At 34.0% G+C, this 22,048-nt stretch overlaps 3 protein-coding genes and 1 long non-coding RNA gene across 5 annotated transcripts; 2 read left to right on the top strand and 2 right to left on the bottom strand.

Moving 5' to 3' along the window:
• Positions 1-728: 728 nt before the first annotated feature.
• LOC145624533 (actin-depolymerizing factor 2-like) lies at positions 729-3,560 on the bottom strand. The gene is made up of 3 exons (XM_081677583.1): positions 3,321-3,560; positions 1,176-1,441; positions 729-1,093 (listed from the first exon to the last, which is right to left on the bottom strand). The coding sequence occupies exons 1-3, from the start codon at positions 3,321-3,323 to the stop codon at positions 943-945; spliced, it is 420 nt and encodes a 139-aa protein (XP_081533709.1). The 5' UTR covers positions 3,324-3,560; the 3' UTR covers positions 729-942.
• Positions 3,561-7,263: 3,703 nt separating this feature from the next.
• Positions 7,264-8,356, top strand: LOC145620025 (glycine-rich RNA-binding protein 2, mitochondrial-like). The gene is made up of 4 exons (XM_081674686.1): positions 7,264-7,402; positions 7,630-7,698; positions 7,804-7,910; positions 7,990-8,356. The coding sequence occupies exons 1-4, from the start codon at positions 7,309-7,311 to the stop codon at positions 8,035-8,037; spliced, it is 318 nt and encodes a 105-aa protein (XP_081530812.1). The 5' UTR covers positions 7,264-7,308; the 3' UTR covers positions 8,038-8,356.
• Positions 8,357-11,708: 3,352 nt separating this feature from the next.
• On the top strand, positions 11,709-12,597 carry LOC145620015 (histone H2A-like). The gene is made up of 2 exons (XM_081674678.1): positions 11,709-11,998; positions 12,128-12,597. The coding sequence occupies exons 1-2, from the start codon at positions 11,783-11,785 to the stop codon at positions 12,368-12,370; spliced, it is 459 nt and encodes a 152-aa protein (XP_081530804.1). The 5' UTR covers positions 11,709-11,782; the 3' UTR covers positions 12,371-12,597.
• Positions 12,598-13,387: 790 nt separating this feature from the next.
• LOC145620006 (uncharacterized) lies at positions 13,388-21,878 on the bottom strand. 2 transcript variants are annotated; one of them, XR_014108178.1, is made up of 5 exons: positions 21,743-21,878; positions 21,194-21,262; positions 17,899-17,996; positions 17,476-17,563; positions 13,388-13,913 (listed from the first exon to the last, which is right to left on the bottom strand). It is a non-coding gene; the product is annotated as an uncharacterized LOC145620006 (long non-coding RNA). The 2 variants fall into 2 exon arrangements; XR_014108177.1 differs by lacking the exon at positions 17,899-17,996.
• Positions 21,879-22,048: the final 170 nt, after the last annotated feature.

The following is a 22,048-nucleotide window of genomic DNA, read 5'->3' as shown; positions in this document are numbered from 1 at the left end:
GACTTCATGGAGTTTTAGATTGGAAAAGGAAAGAGAGAGAAAAAAGAGAGGAAGAGTCTGTTCTCATTGACTGAACTCAGCTGAAATGAATATTAGAGCTGAGCTGAACTAAACTGAATTTCAACGTATGAGAACAGGCCCGAAGGCATAAAACGGTGACGTTTACATGGACTAGGCTAGGCGGCTAGCAAGCATTGATCACATATCCAGTTTTGACCCATGGAACTATGGAAGTACCAATAATCTGGATTATTTACTTAACCCATAACACTTGAAAACCCTCTAACTTTGACCATTTTGACAGAGTAAATGCTTAGCTTGATCCCACCAGGAAAAATAATACATACACATTCAAATGTTCGTGGAGTAGCTACATTTGGAGAAATCTGAGGAGTCTTGCAAAGTCACAAGGACTAAAACTCGAGATATGACTATAATAATCATTCACCCAGATAAACATCAGTTACACACTTACACAACTGCTCGGCATCACTTCCCCCACCTCTCCTAAGAATCTATGGAGATTGAGAAAGGAAATAAATTGCAGTTTGGCATAATAGACAGATGAGTATCCAAAGTGACATGAGATCAAAGCTATTCGTACATTGAAGAACAACCATGAAGCCAAGAACTAGAGCCAAATTCAGCAACCTTCATTTCAATTGACAGCGCAAAATGTGCTGTACAACCCCACAAATTATACATACTAAGCATATTGAATCACACTATACCAGAAATCATTTGACAAATTGAATTATCACCAACAATATAAATGTGAATGTCACCTATATAGGCACAAGATCTCAAGGTCAAACTTGGGACAACTTAATATATAACATCCAGCATCCACCATCAACAAACTATTAACGTCACTTTCTTTTAAGTTAAAAAGAGTGCGCATGGAAAAAAAAAAAAAGCATCTTCATAACTAGCCTGTTGAACTTAACGAGCTCGGCTATTGAAAACATCAAGGCCCATCTCAGTGGGATCAGTTGCCTGCAGCTCCACCTGAATGCCATCCAACTCTCTCTTGAATCTATCCTTTGAACTTGCATATATCATCTTGCTCCTCACCCTTGCTGTGTCAGGAGACCTGCATTGGACACAGAGAAGTGTCAAAATATGTTTGCCAAGCCTAAGGTAAAATAGAAAACAGATTATAGCAGCTATATTACCATGCAATAAAAAAGATCTTGCTTTTCTGGCAATTCTCCTCTGTTACGAAATCAAAATCATACACAGCATAACGGCATTCATCAGCAGGAAGAGCCGCACTAAATTCTTCATAGCTTTCAGTTGTTTCTCCCACCTTCTCAACAATTACTTCCTTTTGCTTCTCCTCAATCTTAAAAACAATGAACCGGTGACTGCGCTTTGCTTTCAGTTCCAAAAACCTCAGCTTGCAATCATCGTGCACAGCCATTCCAGAAGCTGCATTGGCCTGTCAGTTGTGCAAAGTTCAATAATTATGAATTTCAGCTTAACTGCCCTTTAAGACATGTGTAGATGTCCGTACACACACAGATAGCTGCTAACATGAGCCATACAATGTCATGTAGATAATCCAATGGGGTAATGCTCAACACCATAGACAGTCACATATTAATTCACTGTCCTTACATTAGTTCCTTAAACTCTCAGGTCCTAATAACTCCTAAAATGTACACAGCCAAATCCTACAGAGAATAAAAACAGTTGGCAGCAGTAACATCAACTAAAACATCATAGACAAACATATGTTCCTTATCTTGTCCATAGTCCATACCATCATTCCTGCAATCTAAGTGTTCCCATACCTCCCGTGTATACAAATTATAAATTCATAATGTTGATTCCATGATACCAAATTAGATACGTCATCTGAAGTGTACAGTGATTAAGGGTATAGATCATCAGCTTCAGTCTTTCAGGCTAATTTTTAAATGTGGGGCACAGACATCTACCAGTGAACCACTAGGCAATTACAACAAGACATAGTTCGACTTTTTCTTTAGATCAATACTAGGAACTATATTAATTGCTAAGCACATACCCTGGCCAAGTAATGTCTTAACTCTTAACTACTTTCTCCATTCCCCATTCCCTATACCCCCTACCTCTGTCAGATATCGGCACACAAAGGCCTTTCTCTCTCTGCCTAGATCCCGATGTCTCCTCTTGCCTGCCCCTCTAATTATACCATCCATCTCACAGCCTACCATAATGGAAGAACCTAACCAAATTCCCAATCCAACAATAAGTCCCCCCACCCCACCCCACCCCACCCCCCCTCTCTACAAAAAACTTGGTCCTACACTCCTAACCATACCCTAAATAAGAATTAAGCCAATTTGGCCACATGGATCAGATTTGGCCACATGTAGGACCCTGATCTTGGAATGGCCCTGTTTGTCTTCAAATTGGCTATGGTTGTCGTAGGACCAGCGGAGTTGGGAAAAAGGAGTGTGAGCTGCAGGTGCACTTATGTTGTGCTGTGATATACTGTGATTTGAAGATGGTGGGATCACATAAGTATTTAAAAATAAACATTAATAAAGCATCTCTACTTTTTAAAATGTTTGAATCATATTCATCCCCCCTGTGTAACATGCACGCAGCGAAATAGGGGAAGCACCAAATCGAAGGAGTTAATTAGAAGGTGAAAATGGAATGAAGAAAGAATAACTTCCAAAACGAATATATACAATTGTGATCAAAGTATCCAATGCCTAATTTCGATTCTTCGTTACACCACTAACAGAACCAAACCAGCTCCTTAGACTCAACTCAAACCCTAATTGATCAACTCCAACTCTCACACACACCCAATTTGATCTTAAATCGGCGAAAAAACAATCAGCTTCATAAATTAGTCTAATCTTAAGCAACAACTACAGCAGCATGCGACAACTTTATGCTAAATCATTAAAATCAAGCGAGATAAATAAAGCAACATGCATAAACTACAAGCTAAATCATTAAAATTAGGCAACATCATAAATCATTTTTCAATCAATTAACAAGGCAATAATTACACGATCCACCAAGCTCAAACAAACCAAATCGAAAAAATAAAATACGAGAATTGCATGAATAATCCAGCTTCAAAATATACTTCAATAACACAAAATCAAATACCAGAAAACAAATCCATCACACAAACAGCAAGAATTCCAATACATCATAAGCTTAATTGAAGAAAACAAAACCAAAAGCAGATCCAAAAGCAAAAAAAAAAAACTCAAAAATGGATGCAAAATTAAGCTCAGAAATTCAATTACAGATCAAAAACAAAACCTAAAAACACGAAATTAACAAAGGAAGATGATTGATGAAGTTACCATGGTGATGATTGGATGAAGAACTGAAGAAGATAAAGAGGAGAGAGAAAAATGAGGGAGAAGAAGACTGCGTAGAAGTGAAGTCGGAGACGAAGAGAAGGAAGATAGTCTTTTCTCTTTTTATAATTTTTATTTATTTTTTTATTTATTTGGGTTGGAATATATTTTGATGGGGTCGGAAAATAAAGGAGGTTTTTATGGAGGTTAAGCGAAGGAATCGGTGACCCTCTTTGGGCTTGTGGAGTTGTGAAGGGTGGCAGAAATATCAATGATGATTTCATATGCGTGACAACGGTGAGATTGGGGAAAAGTCGGTTCTTCAAATTAGGTGTTGCCACGTATGTATTTTTTTGTGTTTAAAGTCATTTTTGCCCTTTTGCTTTTGAGGTTTTAAAGTTCATCTTTAACTTTGATTTTGAATTCAATTGGAAATGGAATTGGGAATGTCCTTGATATGGATTTTAAATTGATTTGGAAGTTGGATCAATGAATAGAATTTTATGAATGGTGTGAGGGTGTACTTGAGTAAAAGTGTTTTATATTCTGTTTGTTTAAGAATAATCGCAATAATTTGATTGATATGTTTGTTTATGTACAATTTTAATTATTCAATCTATAAAAGTAATGTCTTTGTTAATATAAATGAGTGGTAACTTTGACTCAAATATCGAGTGCAAATCCCAAGCTTTGTGTTTTTGTCCACTAATCTCCTTTAATCAATTAGGAAAAAAATTTACAATAGTCACATAGGCAATAAACATGTCAATTTATGCTACTAAATCCTCAAGTCCAATATAAGAATTATCATGTTTCAAATCACAAGCATTTTAAGTTACATGAATATGACATGTCAGTGACATTACCATCGTTCTTTTTGTGGTACATGTAACATGTGTGGTCGGTTAAATTTATTTAAGTCATTATATGTGATACACGTCTTGAAGACATAATTGACTCTAACAGAAGAAAGTTAAATGACACGTTGAAAAGCGTGATGACTAAAATGCGAAGTTCACATTAGTAAACAAAGCAATCAAAATTGCACTAAATATCTTTATCTTTGTATTTATGTTAAATAATAAAGTATCAAAGATCGATGTGTATTATTAACGCCTATAACAGATCTAAGCATGATGGGAGATGAAAGTTTGAAGTATTTGAGGGTTTCAAGTACTAGTGTTAGTAGTGTACATTTTAGTTAGATTAGTTGAAACTTGAAAATAAATGTAGATGGAGCATGAAGGGTTTGTTCACTTTAGCTTAATTTCAATTCAGTTCAGTTTAGCTTCAATCAGTTCACTTCAACTCAATTTAGTAAATGTGAACATACCTGAATTTACAATAAAGCAACAAAATCAATTAAGGTTTGCATAATCAATCTACGGAATTGTTAACACTTGTTCACACCAACGACCAGCAAGATTAAAAATAATATTGGTAGATAAAAATCCTCATTTGTTTTCCAGTTATCGTTCTTATATCTTACAGCCGTAACATTTAGTATTGCCTAGAATGTCATTGTCCAACTCGCCAATAATAATCTAATAATTTGCCATGATAATAATGCGCTTGAGTACTTGACATATGACATGACAATATAACACAATATCAAAACAAACATACACGTACACACACACATTTGAAAGAAATATGAAGAAATAGCTATAATTTTTTTACAAGATAAATACGATTACATCTTTTAAACAAGTAAATGACATAATAAAATACCAATCTATTCATGACTTGAATTAATTTTCTTTTAGTGTTTCACTATAGCGATATTAATTAAGATCCAATTCCATTTAGATTAGCCCTTATTCGGATTTATGACCTACGAACAACCTTATTAGTAAAATCATATTTTTTAATTGAAAATTAGAGTTGATCATATTAGGGCAGCCTGGCTTTGGGTATAATTTTTCAACCCGCATAATATTTTTCTTTAATTTTTAGGTAAATGATAAACATAGCTCTATAAGAAGCTAAAAAAGGAAATATTTAGTATAAAGTAACATTAATTACACTGATTTACGCGTAATTTTGTCCTAAATTCGCAATTTAATTTCATTTTAGTAAGTATATTTAATTCTTATATTATTTTTCAACGGGTTTTGGACGTGCAATTCTAATTTTTAAATTACTTTGGATATTTTTTGGATTGGCCTGAAAATATTAGGCCCAATCAAATTTTGCAGGTTTCGAGCAACAACTATTTTTGGCGATCATTTTTTTTTCCTAAAAAAGAAACAAGAGGAGAAGAACAAAGAACAGAGTAGTTATTTGTAGAGAGGTTTTATTTTTACTTAAAAGCTCCTGTAATCATCTCATCTCCATCGACTCGCCCTTTTTTTCTTCTGGCAATTCAGGTAACTTATTGCTCAATTTGTTGGATTGAATGTGCTCAACACTGCCCTACCGTAATTAGATGCACGTACACAAATTTGTTATTTACTCCATAAACTAACCTAGATTGAAAGCTTTATTTATTGTATTCAAGCAGAATTTGGTTAGTGAACCCTAAATTCTGATTTGATTTGTGGGTAGTGGATACATAGGTTTGATGCGTTCATATTTGTAAGTTGGATAATGCTTGCCACATGTTCGATGAAATGTCTAGCAGAAATAGTTATGTTATTGTTATTCTTATTCCATTCCTGCTATAATTAATCATGTTCTAATGTTCTTAAAATTGATTGAAATAAGTGAATCTGTTGATCATGAAAATGTTATTGTTTATTTTCTATTGGGTATTTGAAAGCATCATAAATTAGGTGATATCTATTAATTTTTGTCAAGCAATTTGAATATTCATTCTGCATGACTATGTCCTTTAACATGTTGATTCAAGCAGTCATCTTGTTAGTGTTGTTAGAATGTGGATGGTAAGGATATATTAATATGGATGGAATTGGAAGGGAAACAAAGCTACCACTGAGGTTCTTGCTTTCCTCTGCACGTGCTAGTGAGATGAGGCTAATTTATACTTGGCATTTTGGTTCAATGCTCAAAGCTCGAGACTTCCATCACCTTTCTACCGGAATACTTCATATCAACCAATACGTAACAGTGGTAATACTAGTCTCTTTCCCATATCCTCCCTTAGGATCCTTTCAAAGTCTAGTTTTCTACCTTTTGAGGATATAGGAAGTTTTATAGAACAGATTCTGCTAGTAGTATCGATATGTCCCAAGACAGTGATCATAGGATACATTTGTAGGCCTAGAGACTGCACGAGAGAGGTCTGTAAGTCAGTAATTTGGATTGGTAAAAATCCATTCTAGGTTTCTTATTAGTGAGACCTACCTCATTAAAAATTAAAAAAATGCAACTTACAAGGGTACCCCCCCCCCCCCCCCCCCTCTTCTGATTTTGCTTGTCTCTAAAATTTGAAAAGTTTGCTACATGGCTTTGCGCTTTCAATTTCAGTCGGTCTGTTGAAACTCTGTTTAATTATATCATGATATCAGATTGCTTATAAGTTATGTTGTCCGTCTAAGATTGAATCAACATTTCAACTTCTGAGTTCTGTAATCATTCTTGTAATTGCAGTAGGAGCTTGAATACTTTGCTGTCCCTAGGCTCTGGGCTTTACTTCATTTAGTTCTATACTGCCCTTGACAATCATATACTTTGTGTGTTGGGGCTGATGATTTATATCTTGACCAATAGTTTCATGAGATTTACCTACCCTCTCTAAATGTTAAAGATTGGTAACTACTGATTGAAAACTAGGTGGAAGTGAAATTTGAAGAAAATAGAGCTACTTGGTGATTGATCTGCATTTGCATGGACATTAAAATTGCACATTCTATGTAATATCAAAAAAGTGCTACTTTCGCTCTGAACTCTTATAGAATAGATCTGCATTTCGTGCTCCACTGTTTCATTTTGTGTTTAATTTGCAAGGCAATAATGTTTTTTTTTTCAATTCATTTGGCAGTGAATTGAAGCACACAACTCTAATTCTCTCCACTATCTAAGCAGAATAATGTTGACCAGAATGCCGTGTTGTGAGCGTATAGCCTACCCTTCTGCAATGCTTCAGCTGGTTCGTAATGCCTGTACAAATTTGTTTGTTGGAGGTGATTCTTCCCCTTATGCTTCTTCATCTATCGGTCCTTCCCAATTCCCACCTCTCCAATTTGAATGCAAGCCAATCCTTTATGTGAATTGTTGTTGCCTGCGTGTATGGCTCCAGAAGCACGCATATCATGCTTAGGTTGCGTTTAGTTCATGTACACTTTTTTATTCTCATGGAAAATTGTTGTTGACTTATCAGGTTTCAATCATGTTCTTCCTCTGTGATTAGGGCTTTCTTATGATACGAATGAAACTGTATTACGAGATGCTTTCATGCAGTATGGGGAAATTATTGAAGGTAATATTATAGTACTAAATACTACTGTTGAAGTTTATAGTATTGAACTATTTTTTTTTCTCTACTTGTTATGTTATTGCTGATTGATGATTATGTGTTTTCTAGTAAGAGTTATTTGTCACCATGTCACTGGAAAATCAAGAGGATTTGGATTTGTGAAGTTTACTTCTGAAGATGGTGCTGCATCAGCTCTTAAGGAAATGGATGGTCAGGTTAGTGTCCAATGGCTCACTTCATTTTGCATATCTAGCAACTGAAGATCGTGAACCTGTCATTCCTGCTGCCAAACAGGTATTGGACGGGAGGAATATCCGTGTTCATCAGGCCCACAAGCAATGATCATGATTTTCTTCTATATATGGAGCTGAATCACTTTTGCATGTGCAAATGAGTTTATATTGAGCTCTATCGATGAAATCTTCCATGGAAATATCAGAAACTTTGGGAGCAGCCTTGTGAGTCCATTCGTTGATCACACCCTTGAAAAAGCAAGATAATGCAGATAATATAGCTGTAGCAAGTACTTTTTTGGTCAATCTCCTTTTCCCAGGAATAAAATTGTGAAAGGCTGAAACATGTAGAACTTTGCATTTGATCATTATGATAATGATTTTCCTAAAGTTGTAATTTTCTTAATTTCTTGTTCATGGATAAATGCTGTAGCTATCAATACTTGATACGTTGACATTCTCTGATTACATCTTAACATCTATTTGTGTATGTTTATCAATGGAGCAGGCAGATGCACCTATTCTACTCCTTTCATGCTTTCATGGCTGAAATGCTTGGTTTACTTGACATCTCCGTAATTAACAACTTAACATTGTGAGAGTGAGGGATAGCTTCAAGTGGTTAGTGTTTCTCTTCTGGTTTAAGGAGATTTTGGGATTGATTTTCACCTCCGCCCTTTGTGGCTCTTTAAACAACAAGGAAAAAGAAAAGAAAAAAAATAAAAATAAAAATAAAAAAACATTAACATTGTGATATACTTCTACTTAGGGGTTAGGGCTACCATAGGCAGATTTTCTGCTCATCTGGGTCTTGCTATATCTTCATTTTAAAGCACAATGACTCTAGACTAGGAATCTATTAACAAATTTTGAAATGAATAAAAAAGTTTTGGTGTATAGAAAGTTTAAAAAAAATAGTTGTAAACGAGATTTGATCTCATGTTTTTGATATCATCTTTTAAAACTTTAATTAACTAGATTAGTTAATGTTACTAAAATGAATAAAAAAAAACATATATGATACGTGTATAAATTGATAATTATTATGGAATTATCACACCTATGGTTAGAACTTGATTTGAGTTGATTTATGCCTAATAGCCTTTTGCTTCATCCACTAAATTGATGGAAAATAGGTTGATCCATAGCTTTGACTTTAATTAATACTGAGCTTTTAGATACTAGTAATTATTATTCTATCCACAAAAAATCTTCTTGTTTGTTTGCATGTTCCCGGTCTCTATTCAAAGCTTTGTCACTAGATCACATGATGGTACGTATTGTAAAAGTTCATGGTTTGAATTCACACATTTGAATGATTCATCGAGATCCACTTTATGTTTTCTTAACCCAGTTATTGATGCTTATATATTCTTTTTTTTAGTATTAGCTATATACACTTGTAATTTTCTAACTAAGATTTTTGGTACATGGTGTGGTAGACTTGGGGGAAAATCAGACAAGAGACAATTATATTGGAATCCATCTGCTAATACAAGCATCTAGTTAGAGGATGTAATAACAACGGGGGCATTATCTTAATCACAAATCTACTGAAATAATTTGAACTTGTTGAACATGAAACCACATGTGACATGAATTCATGGTTAGTTCTCTCTAAGACAACTTTTCAAATCATAGGTCCACTATATTATAAAAAAAATAATAATTAAAAAAAAAAAACGCTGGTGTGAATACTGGAATGAGTGTAACGTGTTAGCATTTGCAACACAAGATCTTAACAATGATTTAAGTTTGTAGCGTTTTTTCCTTTTTTTCATTCAAGTGGTTTGCCCTTCTCTTTCACCAAGGAAGAGCAAAACCAAAATATATGATTGGAGCATACAATTGGATGAGAATTGATCTTACTATGGTGTGTTATGTTCACTTTATTTGATGTTAACTTATGTGACCTTAACTTACTAGACCTGAATAGTCTTTATTTGAACTTATTGAATCTAGATATACCTAGTTTGTACTTGTTAAACAAAACTAAAATTGATTAGACCTAATTACAAGAGTGTGGATTTGAGAGAATAAACTTCTTAGACCTCAACATAACCTAATGGATAGGATTTTATTATAAAAAAACTTTTCAATATACCCTAAAACTTATATTTGTAATATGCAAAGAACACAACCTTAGCTTAGATCTTGTAAAACCTAGGGTGTGTTTTTATTCACCTGATTTAAACTTATATATCTGAACTAAACCGAAATTATCTGAACTTATTAAACCTTGGTTTAGTTGTAATTTGAAATTGAATAACCCTTATTATAATTTATTTTTTCTGAATTGAATTCACCTGGACTGGATTTATTAGACCTAAATAAATGAAAATAAGGTAAATACAACAGACCCCTAATTGAAACATATATATAATTTTGGGTGAAAATATACTACAATGCTTGATTGCGTGCATTGGGATTGGTTCTTAGCCGGTATACTTATTAGCTGCAAAAAGCTTAAGGGTAAGACATTGTTCTACTTACCATCCCTTAATTATATTTAAAGAAGAGCAAGTTTTGATAAATTCACATAAAAGTTGTTAATTCAAATTTTATATAACTTTAGGAGTTAATAATTAATTCAAATAAGTTATGACAAAGGTTAATAAAACTGAATCGCCTAAGTAATAGGACATTATGAGTCTAGGTAAGTTGTTGAGGTTTAGATAAGTTCACATAATAATTGATAATTCAAGTAAGATAACAAGTAAGATAACTTTAGGAGTATATATGATTGAAATAAATTATGATAAATAATTAAAGATTAATAAAAGCGAGTTGCCTAAGTAATAAGGCACACTAGGTTTAGGTAAGTTGAGTTAAAATAAGACAAACATAAATTCAGATAATATAAGTAAAACCAGATGAATTGAATGCATCATACGGAGTATGTATATAACTTTTATTATTTAAAACACACAAACTAGTACATAATAGTCTTACTAGGCATTCACCTGAACTCCTGTTCAGTACTCGTAAAATTTATTTAATTTAGTAAATTTAATCTTTTAAAAAAAGAGCTTACTTAATTGAAATAAATTTTAGTTTATTTATCAATAAAAATTAGTAACTCTAAAAAATATATATTAGAAAATTAGTTAAATAAGTTCTAATCAATAAAAACTATTTTAATTCAGCAAATTAAATATAAGAAAAAAAGAATGAGGTTTAGTATAGTTTATTAACACATAGTGTACATGTATACTAAATATACATTGAATAATGATCTTTTTATAATTATATCACTCATATAAATTTGTAATCATTTGTAATAATAATACTCGTAACAAAAATAATACTCCGTAATATTAGTACTCTGTAATAGATAATTAATAAAAATAAGTTTTAATCAGTAAAAATAAGGTAAAAAGAACAAGATAAAATATTAAAATATACGGTATATGAATATATAAAATTATTATACGTACTCCGTATTAATAATTTTAATTATTTCGCTCATTTAGTAATAAAAAAAAAAATTACTTTCACAAAATTTTGTACGGAGAAACAAAGAGGGAAACAAAAATAATGTTGAAAATTTTAGAAGAAATGTGGCGGGATTCCAATTCTGAAACCAAAATTTCAAAAAAAATGATACTCGCTTCCCATTGGTCCATTCAAAAGCACACGGATCGCTATCAAAAACAGATCCTAATCCGTAAATCCAATCAAATCCAACGGTTCAAAACCCACAATCCAATCTCCCCCCAAAATCCCATTTCTCACAACTCCACTATATAAACCCACAACTCCCTCCACCCAAATTCACCATCAAACTCATTCATTTTCTCTCTCTACTTTCTCACTCTAAAAATCCCCATTTTAATATCTGCAAATTCCTATCAATGGATTCAACCACAGGAGGAAAGGCGAAGAAGGGAGCCGCCGGAAGGAAGGGCGGAGGCCCCAAGAAGAAGTCGGTGACTCGCTCAGTGAAAGCTGGATTGCAATTTCCCGTTGGTAGAATTGGCCGTTACTTGAAGAAAGGTCGTTACGCTCAGCGTGTTGGTAGTGGCGCCCCTGTTTACTTAGCCGCTGTTCTTGAGTACCTTGCTGCTGAGGTATTTTATCAATAATATCTAATCATATCTTTGATTTCATTTCTCCAAAAATGTGTTTTCAGATCTAAAGTTTTGATTTCGTTTTGATTTTGATCTGGATTTTGATGATTGATTTATGTTGAAATGAAGGTTCTGGAATTGGCTGGAAACGCTGCAAGAGACAACAAGAAGAACAGGATTATCCCAAGGCATGTTCTTCTTGCAGTAAGGAACGATGATGAGCTTGGAAAATTGCTCTCAGGAGTGACAATTGCGCATGGAGGAGTTCTACCAAACATAAACCCAGTTTTATTGCCAAAGAAGACAGGAGATAAGGCTGCAAAGGATGTGAAGCCATCTCCCAAGGGTGTTAAATCTCCTAAGAAAGCTTAGATGATGATGATAGCGAGGGCGGTTTCGGGTTAGATTGAAGGATATGTTTGAAGTTGGTTTTGTGTTATTGCATTTTGTAACTATGGTAGTATAAGTTTAATTAGGGTTTTAAAGGGTTAGTCAGGGGTTGTATGTTAAAGGGGATTGAGTCAATAGCTGATTGATTCAGTTTCTGCAATCATATGCTTATTAATGAAAAACAATATTTATTCTCCCTTATATCTTTATTCTCTAATTTGCAATTTTGAGCAATTTAATTTTTATTTTCAATTTTATTGTTATGGTGGTTCAATTCAATTTGTTGGTAAAAGTATCTTGAAACTCTAATTCTATTAAGTATTAGTATAAAATTTGGAGATTTTTAACCTAATTAAAGAGTTGATTGCTGTAATTGTATAGTATATGGATTAAAATTTGGAGATTCTTAACCTACTTAAAGATTTGAGATATTTCAAGTCAGTTGATTCATTGTTTATTCCATAATAAATTTTAAGTTTTTATTTGTGCCGTTCTAAGTCTTCTGTCAAGTTTTCCGAAAAAAAAAGTCATCTGTCAAGAGTGAATGTTTTGAGGTAAGTTAGGTGTTTCATGAAAGCTGAAAGTTATTGGTTAAGGTGTTGGGTGAGTTAATTTGAACCAGATTAGTTGAGTGAGTAGATATAGTATTAACAAATTCCTAGTGTGAGCACAAATAAGGAATTTATAAATGTTAAGTAAAATTTCTTGGATTTTGTTTATTTTAGTTGTATCTGAGTGCAAGAAGTATGCTACTGGGAATTTAAAACTGTGAAATCAGAAATGATGTTTTGAGGTAAGTTCAAACAATGATACTATGGAGTGCTCCATAACAAGACTGTATATTGTTAGCATGAAATCTGACGCTGACAAAATGACTATTGCAGGTTTGATCTATTTTACCATATACTGTGATGCTTGGAATTGGCAATTGGGCAGTACTGATATACAGGAAAATTGCAGATTTAACAAAACTTGGAAATTTGAAACTACAAAATAAGGAACTACGTTGTCAAACTGAACTCATATTTCACTTCATCAAATAAAATAACATTGTACAACTTCCACTAGTACATGAAGGCTCTGGTATGGCACTATGGCCCCCATGTGACGGGGGTTCGAAACTTCGAGCCTCATTTCCCCCCTATACCTTACCTTGGAAAAAAAAATAAATAATACTATAATAAAAAAAATGAAGGCTCTGGATTTGACATGAAATATTGAATTACAGAATATTCAATAAATTCTGGTTCATACTTCATAGACTGAAACTTGAAAAAGGATTAGTTGCAAATTGAAACATGAAGAGTCTCTCTCCTTTGCGAGTGTTGGCACCGGAACTCAATCATAAGCAACCGCCCCTGAGCTTCCTGAGTCCACGAAAAGGTGCAAGTCAGGAAACGTAAAACAACAGACCTGAATCACATGAATCTTACAATGCCAAACAACTCCTGATCCCAATCTTAAGCCACTGCCCCAATTAAAATGTTCCATAGTGATGCAGCAGGCACAGCAAACTCCTGATCACCTGCATGAAGCAAAGAATACACCATTAAAACAATCTTTAGATAAAGAAATGTAGACATGATATAAGTTAGAGTTGACACTAGGGCATTTGTAGGCTAAGATGGTGGTTATTCAACTTATCCTACTCTAGAAGTTAATTGCATTTCATTAATGCATTGTTCAATTTTCGAGTCTATTTCCTTTTTTCCTTGACAAAATATTCAGATTCAGAATAAAAAGCTCAACGGTGGTTGTTTTTTAAGCAGCACATTACTTATTCCATGGGTAATCAGCAGAATCAGCACGACATCATAATCGGTTTCTAGCATATAAGTACCTGAAAAATCACTAATATTTTCATGTTAACACCATGCAGAAATTACTAACATTGGAATTGCAAATTTCAAGCTGTGGCACTTTGCAATACCATAAAAGTAAGGAATTGTGCAGACTGCACTACTACTTATGCCCACCAGCCTTAGCAACAACTTCATTCAACTACTTGCCCAGTTTATGGATACAAAAGCTTATTAGGAATCAGCTAGAGAAAACCAGATTCTACAGAGTGCAAGCCGGCTGACTTGTTAGAAAAAAGCTTGGTTCAAACTAAACTACTATGAAGAAAACTCAGATTAAAACCATCCACCAATTAAGAAAACCTCAGGATGATCTTCACTATTTATTTACCCACCGAATCATATCATCATTTTGAACAATAAAGAGGAAAGTACAATAATGCCCAAGAATAACATTGCAGCTGGCATCAGATGTGTGTTACTAGATTCATGATAACATAACAGATTAACAGATAAGGGACCTCATAAGAGTAATAACTACTCATGTAATCAACGAAAAGTTCTTCATTTTTCAGAAAATTCAGCAGATAATCCAAAAGTTCCAAATTAAGTATAGGTCCAGGTTAAAGAAAGTTGGAGAAGAATGTAGAGGAAACCGACATGCATGTCACTAACTGTCTACCAAATTATGATTGCAGCATTCTGATACAGAACCTTCTGCGTAAATAATCCAAAGAAGCATAGCAGAGAAGATTTTCAAAATACGTACCCAGAAGTCAACTTAAATGTTGTTAATTGTTCTATACATTTCTTCAACACTGTTCACAATCCAGTTTTTATCCTCTCATTTCGTGAGACTTATGATTCAGTAGGTCCTAGCTATAGTTTTCCCTGAACTAAATATAAGGTTTCGACTCATGCTAGACATGGTTGCTTGATCCTCAATGAAGACAAGAGAAGTCTTACAAAAGACATGTTGTTTTCTCTGGAATATACAGAATATACACCTACAGCCACCAACTTAGAGTTCACTTACACTCCCTAGCAAAATATATTCAATTAAAAAAAAAATAGCAATGCCAAGCTGTGTGAACAATCAAGTAAGAAATAGCGTCAATTGACACCAAAACTTCCAATTTCCTGTTTACTGACGCAGAGGTTAACTACTGTAGAAATAAGACCATGACAAAATGCTGGCAGCATTGTTGCTTACTAAGTTACTAGTAATAAACAAGTCAACAATCTGAGTGAATACCTGCCTTCTTTACAACACTATGGAACACATACCATCATTCAACCAGTAAACTCTGATCATTCAAAGGTTGGAACTTGCATCAGATATTACTAGTGGCTCAGATACTACAAATCTAATTGATGCTTCTAAATCTCAACTGTCGAGGACCTCATAACCCCCACAACCCTTAAGGAAACTGCAATTCACCTATTTTCTGATAGGGATAATCCAAAGCGCATATTCAAGTTTCAAAATAGCAAAATGATGTTGGATAGTTACACGAGAATATGGACATGCCTTTGTATGACTGATAGGAAAAATCACTTGTCAAGATAACTCACAAGATATAGAATCTTATATTGATCATTTGACAGAGATAGATCCAGAAAGATAAAAGAAAAACCGGGGAAGAAACATTTGTTTGATTTAAGTCTTCAAAAACTCAAGGTTTTATGAGAAGAAATTTCATATTTCTTATTTTATCCTTCCCCTTCGTTCAGCGACTATTTATCCTTCGTATTTTATTTATCCCCAATCCTAACAATAACATGATTCCACCCCCATTAACCAAAAGACCAAGGCATCCATTATCATATTAAAAGAAACTACCGATATTTCTGTAATTCTGTGATCCCAAAATGTATGTCCTAAACAATTTCAGTATTTGTAGTTGGTAGACAACGAAAAACAAGATTTCCGTATTGGTCACAATACTCTTATGAAGTATGTATACGTGAAACAATAGCAAGAGTATAGGAAAACGGAACGGACGTGTTGAGAACCTCCCATATTATCTGAATTCCATATCGGTCACAAAATCATAAATAATAACAAATCCAAAAGCAGTCCCATGAAACTATAGATCACACCACAAGATCTTTCTAAGCCAATATTAATATGAAAGAAATTGAAGAGATTTTGAGGTCAGAAAACAGAATTTAGGGACCATAGATAAATTAGGATCCTAAATAAGTGTCAACATTAATGATCTCTACGGCTCTATCTAAGCAGTATAATTCATGCTCATCATAAAGATCACTCCACAAATCACCCCTATCTAAGAATATGATGTAGGAAATATTTCTTAATAGGGAAGTTCCAATGCCTGTGAATTTTTAATACCTAGGCAATCCCAAGATTATTTTGGTAGATATAGGAGTTATTACAGTTCCTGTGTTACCGTCAACCAAACATTTATAGTTAATCAATTTGAACTAACTAGGAAAGTCAAATTTTCATGTAGTTACAACTTACAAGCCAATAAAAACAATCACTTAGACTTTCTTCCTTACCGGAATGATACTTGACTAAGTAGATAAAGAGGGGGCTGGTTAAACTTCAATCACAGGGGTTTCTCTAGTAGCCTAGTCTTTGAAGATAAGTCACTACTGGAAGCCTCTTTAAAGACAGGTGACAACTTAAAACTTTAAAAGGCAACCTGCACTATCTATAGATTAAGTACAAAGGCCCAACCCTGGTTCTTGACATCCAGACAGAGTATTCAAGTTATGAAATTTTAATCACCGTTACTCAGTTCTCTGGACCATCAAAAGGCTAAGGACTCAATCTCTGCATATCATCCTGCTCAAGTTCCTTTAACTTGGTGAAATTGATGCTTATTTTCTATAAGTTGTATTTTCTCTGAGTTGTTTTAATTTATACAGCACCGCACAGTTATAGACTCAGCTTGGCTCAAATACCTTCTCCATATTCAGTTATCCATGGCTCCATGCCAATTAAATCAAGTTGCAAAAAATCACCAAATTCTCTTCTTCCAATTATAAACAGATTGCTTGATAAATGAACTAAAAATCCCTAAACAACATACAATTTCTCCACTAATACACAAGCAGTCAGTACTACTTATTTGCTACACTGAACTATTATCACAAAATATACAGCTTACCCAACTCTTACAAAGCTCATAGTCGCATACATGCAGGAACCAGCAAAAAAGGCATTATGGAAAACCATAATGAACAAACTATAAACAGTTCAAAACATAAAAACTCAGTCATAGCCTGAAAGCTACAGAGAGTTGTTAAGCAACTTACCTTGTCCAGTGAACAGCAAGAGAAAACAAAGACAGCTTAGAATGACATATAGGTTCTTTTTCAGCCTCATCCTAATAATCCATTCCTCCTACAAATCCAATAGACAAAAGGTTATACGTTCAATTCAAAATGGTTGATATCAACGGAAGTAGAGACAATCAGACAATTGGTAGTGTTAGGGCCTGTTCTCTTCAGATTATTTTCAGTTCCGTTCCAAGAAGTGAAGTTCAGTTCTTATTTTCATTCTCTCATAAAATATTTAGTTCAACTCCAATAAGTTAAGTTCAGTTCTGATTGACTAAACTGAGCTGAATTGAACTGAACTGAACTAAAAATAATCCGAAGAGAACAAGCCCTCAGTCAGAACGGGCCCTTAGTCAAAACAAAAGGATATCCACTTTGGAACAAAGAAAGCAACATTACCCAGATGCTTTAACAACATCTCCTGTCGCCTCCCACCACATTTACCAAGGCAGTGTAGATGAAGCAATCTTATTGATAATATGCATTACCATCTGAATCTAAAGATAAACCTTCAAATCAGTAGGCTTTGGCATTCAATGAATTAGACTTCTAAATGAATTTAATTTGAAATTAATAACAAATAGCTTGTAACTACCTAAAGTACCTATCATATTCATCCACATATCATTCATTGAAAATTCAAATGCTGACGAAATTCAACATTTTCATCAGTTTACATTTAAATTGAAACCCAAGTAGACAAACACTTTCGCAAACAACAAAGTTAACAATACCGAAATTTAGTGCCGTATACAAAGAACAGTCATTTAATATTTCATAACTGCATCCAGCTAGCACAGATTCATAACATAAGCATAAAACCTAATGATCTAATAGATAGAAGCAATCACAAAACTTAACAATCTATAACACTAACCGTAAACCCTAAAGGTTGGCTAAAATTAAAACCTCAAAAGGGATCCATCATGAAGAGGTTTGCATTTATGATTAATACAAAATAAGAAAAGTTGAGTAACTTTAAGTAACTTACAGCATATCTTAATTAATTAGTCCATGCAGAGGAACCAAGGTTAACATAGCAACACGCCAACACCCTTAAAAGTTTTTGCATATTTTGCTTCATTCACTATCAAAAATCAAGCAAAAAAAAAGCAGGATAGATACCGAGGTACGACTATACAATGAATCAAAGATTTTAGAAGCTGAGAATGTGAGGAAAAGGAAAGTATTTAAGAAGAAAAGGAGTTATACACTTAAACATATTAAAATCATATCAAGTATTAAAGCAAACAGAGGTACCACCAGTAGACGGAACAAGCGAGTAAAAATATGAAATAATTAAATACATAAAATAAGCTTAAATATAGAATTCACAATAAAGTCCACTTATTGAAAGACCCAGTTACTTATATTGAGGAGCCAAGCATAAACATCTTAGCTTTTTTTTTTAAAAAAAGAAATAATATTTTGACCCGATTTTTCAGGAAGGGTGAAATAAAATTTAATGTTTGCCTCATATTAAGAGATGCTGTCTATGATTTCCTTCTAAGAACTACAACATATGCTTGGAATTTAATAGATTCCAACTTGCCAACAAAAACGAAGGAAAACAAAAATATGGATATACCGATGGGATTATAGAAACATTATAAATGTTAAAACTTAATGCATAGATTCAGTATTTGACAGAAAAAGACGGTTTAAGCAAGAAAAAGTTGAGAAGGCAGAAGGGGAAACCTTGGGAGAAAAGTCGGAGGTGGAAGCTCCATGAAGAATAGAGCATTAGAAGCTCTACACAGAGACCTAAACAATCCAATGGTAACCAACAGAGGTAGATTTAATTTTTGTTCTCTTGTTGCACTAAATCTAAGTATACATTATCCAAATCTTTGAAGAAGTTATAATCCCTGTTAAAAGGTCTTCAACTCTATCAAAAGGCTTAGCCATGCCACCACTGATTTGGCAGCAAATAACCCTATAGGTCACTACCCAACCATCTACTATACGTACTATAAATAACTTATTCTCTACAAAATTGCAGCAATTAGATATCACACTTATAAGTACGAAACAGGCCAAAGTATCAGAAAGCTATGTAATGCACAGATATAGCAGGTAGAATCAAGAATAATCGGCTGAAAATTACAGATGATAGCTTACTAAAAAAGAATCGAACATAGAGGAACAGAAACATACTTCAACATCTCCTTAATCCTTCAAGTTTTCAGTAATGTGATCGACTAATTATAAGACCCAAGGAAAGATTTTATTGTAAGCGATATCCCATGACGTTACTCAATGCACATGCAGATTTATTAAAGTTCTCATGTAATACCAGCGGACCAGATCCCAGATATCTAGCCCCGCTCCCTTTTCATAAATAGCCAAAAGTTTATAAAAGTGACTATCTATCCAAAAATACCGAAGTACCTAAGCATGTAAGCATACAAACAACATAAATATCACAGAACAAAACTGATTTGGACAATAAAGATACAGGAACTGATGAAACATTTTATTTTTTTTCCCCCTTTTTACTGAGGAAGATGAAGCATTTAGTGGCCTAATTCATTTTCTTGAGGTTAGAAAATCTATTCATTGTAGCATACACACTCAGAACATAGAACCTGATCACAAATTTCAGATAAAGCAATGCAGGGGGTGAAGGAGCAAGGAAAGGAACAAACAACGCCCAAGTCCCAGCCTCCAATAGATGTACTCGGGTACTCAAGAAACTGTGTTGGATGGTGGTTAAGGATATGTAAATACAGAGCGTTGTAAGCAAGCCAAAGATGTCAAAAGCACAAATAAATCCTTCTCTGGGGAGAAAAGGGGTGGGGGATAAGAGCATACAACTCAAATTGAACTTGTATTGAACTGCTCAGCTAGAAAATACTGCTTCAGCAAAATATACGGTGTACAGATGCTGATAGCAACCAAACTTTGCATGGAAATAATGGTATGCTATGCTGATTCAACAATAAACCAGTTTGACACTGTAACCCTGGCATTGACATCAGAAAGCCCTTAAATCTTTGTATAAATAAGTACTACCAAACCAATATCTACTGCAAGATTTCATCTAGCTATACAAGATTGATAATTGATCTACTAAGGAACAGGGACATCAACGACATGGATCTCTTACAACTGGCTTCAAAAGTCTGCTATCTTCCACATTCAGCAACCAGTAAAAAATAATATCTGAGGCACTTTAATACAAGAATTAGTTAGTGAAGCCAAAATTATTTTCGAATTCTTAACTAAACCCTGAAAACCCTAGGTTGTTTCAACTCCAGACAAGGACCACTCCACCTATGGAAAACTCTTCTCTGAGTTGTTTTTCTACACACCATAATATCATCAAGTTTTCATCACACAAATATTAACAGATTGCATGATGTTTAACTAAATAGCACTGACCAACTTATAATTTTCTCCAGTATACACAAGCAGAAATCATCAAAAACTACAATTAACCAGCAACTATCCATGCCTTTTAGCTTTTACACATTGAAGTTCAGAAAAACCAGCCAATTTTACCTACTTGTTTCACTGAACAACCGTGAAATCTTGAATATCCCGAAGTATAAAGATGAACATACCCTACACTTACTCAGCTTAGACACAAAGCAACGAACAAAAATGATATCATGGAAAATAAAAAATACTAACCATAATTAGCTCAAGTTATGAAAATTTGAAGGCAAAAAAAGGTTGCAAGACAGCGTACCTTCTCAAGGGATCACCAGGAGAAATACCAGGTTGAACGTCAAATTGATTCATCCTTAATTCAATGCTCCTGAAACTCATATTACGAATAGCTTATATCATCAATTCAAAACAAGTAAAAGCATTTGTAAGTAAACATGGCTCGCATACTTCCTCTATATTTAGTAATCCAAGCCAAATCACTCAAGCTACCGTCAACTTCTCATCCTCAAAACAAACAGATTGCTTAACGATTAATGAACTACGGAGTATAAAGCACTAACCAACATATAATTTTCTAAACACAAGCAGACAACATCAAAAGGTCCAATCACCTAGCAACTATCCATGCTCTTCAACATAAGTTCAGTACTTGGTATTAAACAAGGATCCTGTACCTATTTGCTTCACTGAACAAACTTCAATATTGAAAAATATACAGTAATCTACCCTACGCCTACTTATCTAAAGGAACGATAAAAATAAAGAGGCACATGGTAAACGATAATGAACATACGACATGAAAACTCTACCATATCTGAAAGCTATGAGGTGTTTCGAGACAATGTACCTCAGCTTAGAACGTCAAATAAGTTCTTTGTTCAGTTTCATCCTTACCTCAGCTCTAATGCTCCTGCAAATTCAAATGACAAATGGTTATATGATCAGTTAAAACGGAGGTTCAAATGTATTGGTTACGATGACAGCTCCATTACCTTGATGCAATTGAAGTAGATCCCACATTTGGCAGTCAGCGAGAAAAGGAATTAGGGATAACACAATCAATGAACTCAAATTGCTAACAATGAAACACAAACATTTTAATTGTTCAATTGTGCAAACACCATTAGAATCTACAGATTAACCTTCAAATTGC

This window comes from Chenopodium album, chromosome 3 (genome assembly GCF_948465745.1).
Source record: "Chenopodium album chromosome 3, dcCheAlbu1.1, whole genome shotgun sequence".
Classification (NCBI taxonomy): domain Eukaryota; kingdom Viridiplantae; phylum Streptophyta; class Magnoliopsida; order Caryophyllales; family Amaranthaceae; genus Chenopodium; species Chenopodium album.
The sequence above is the reverse complement of the archived record's forward strand: the minus strand, read 5'-3'. Positions and strand labels throughout refer to the sequence as shown.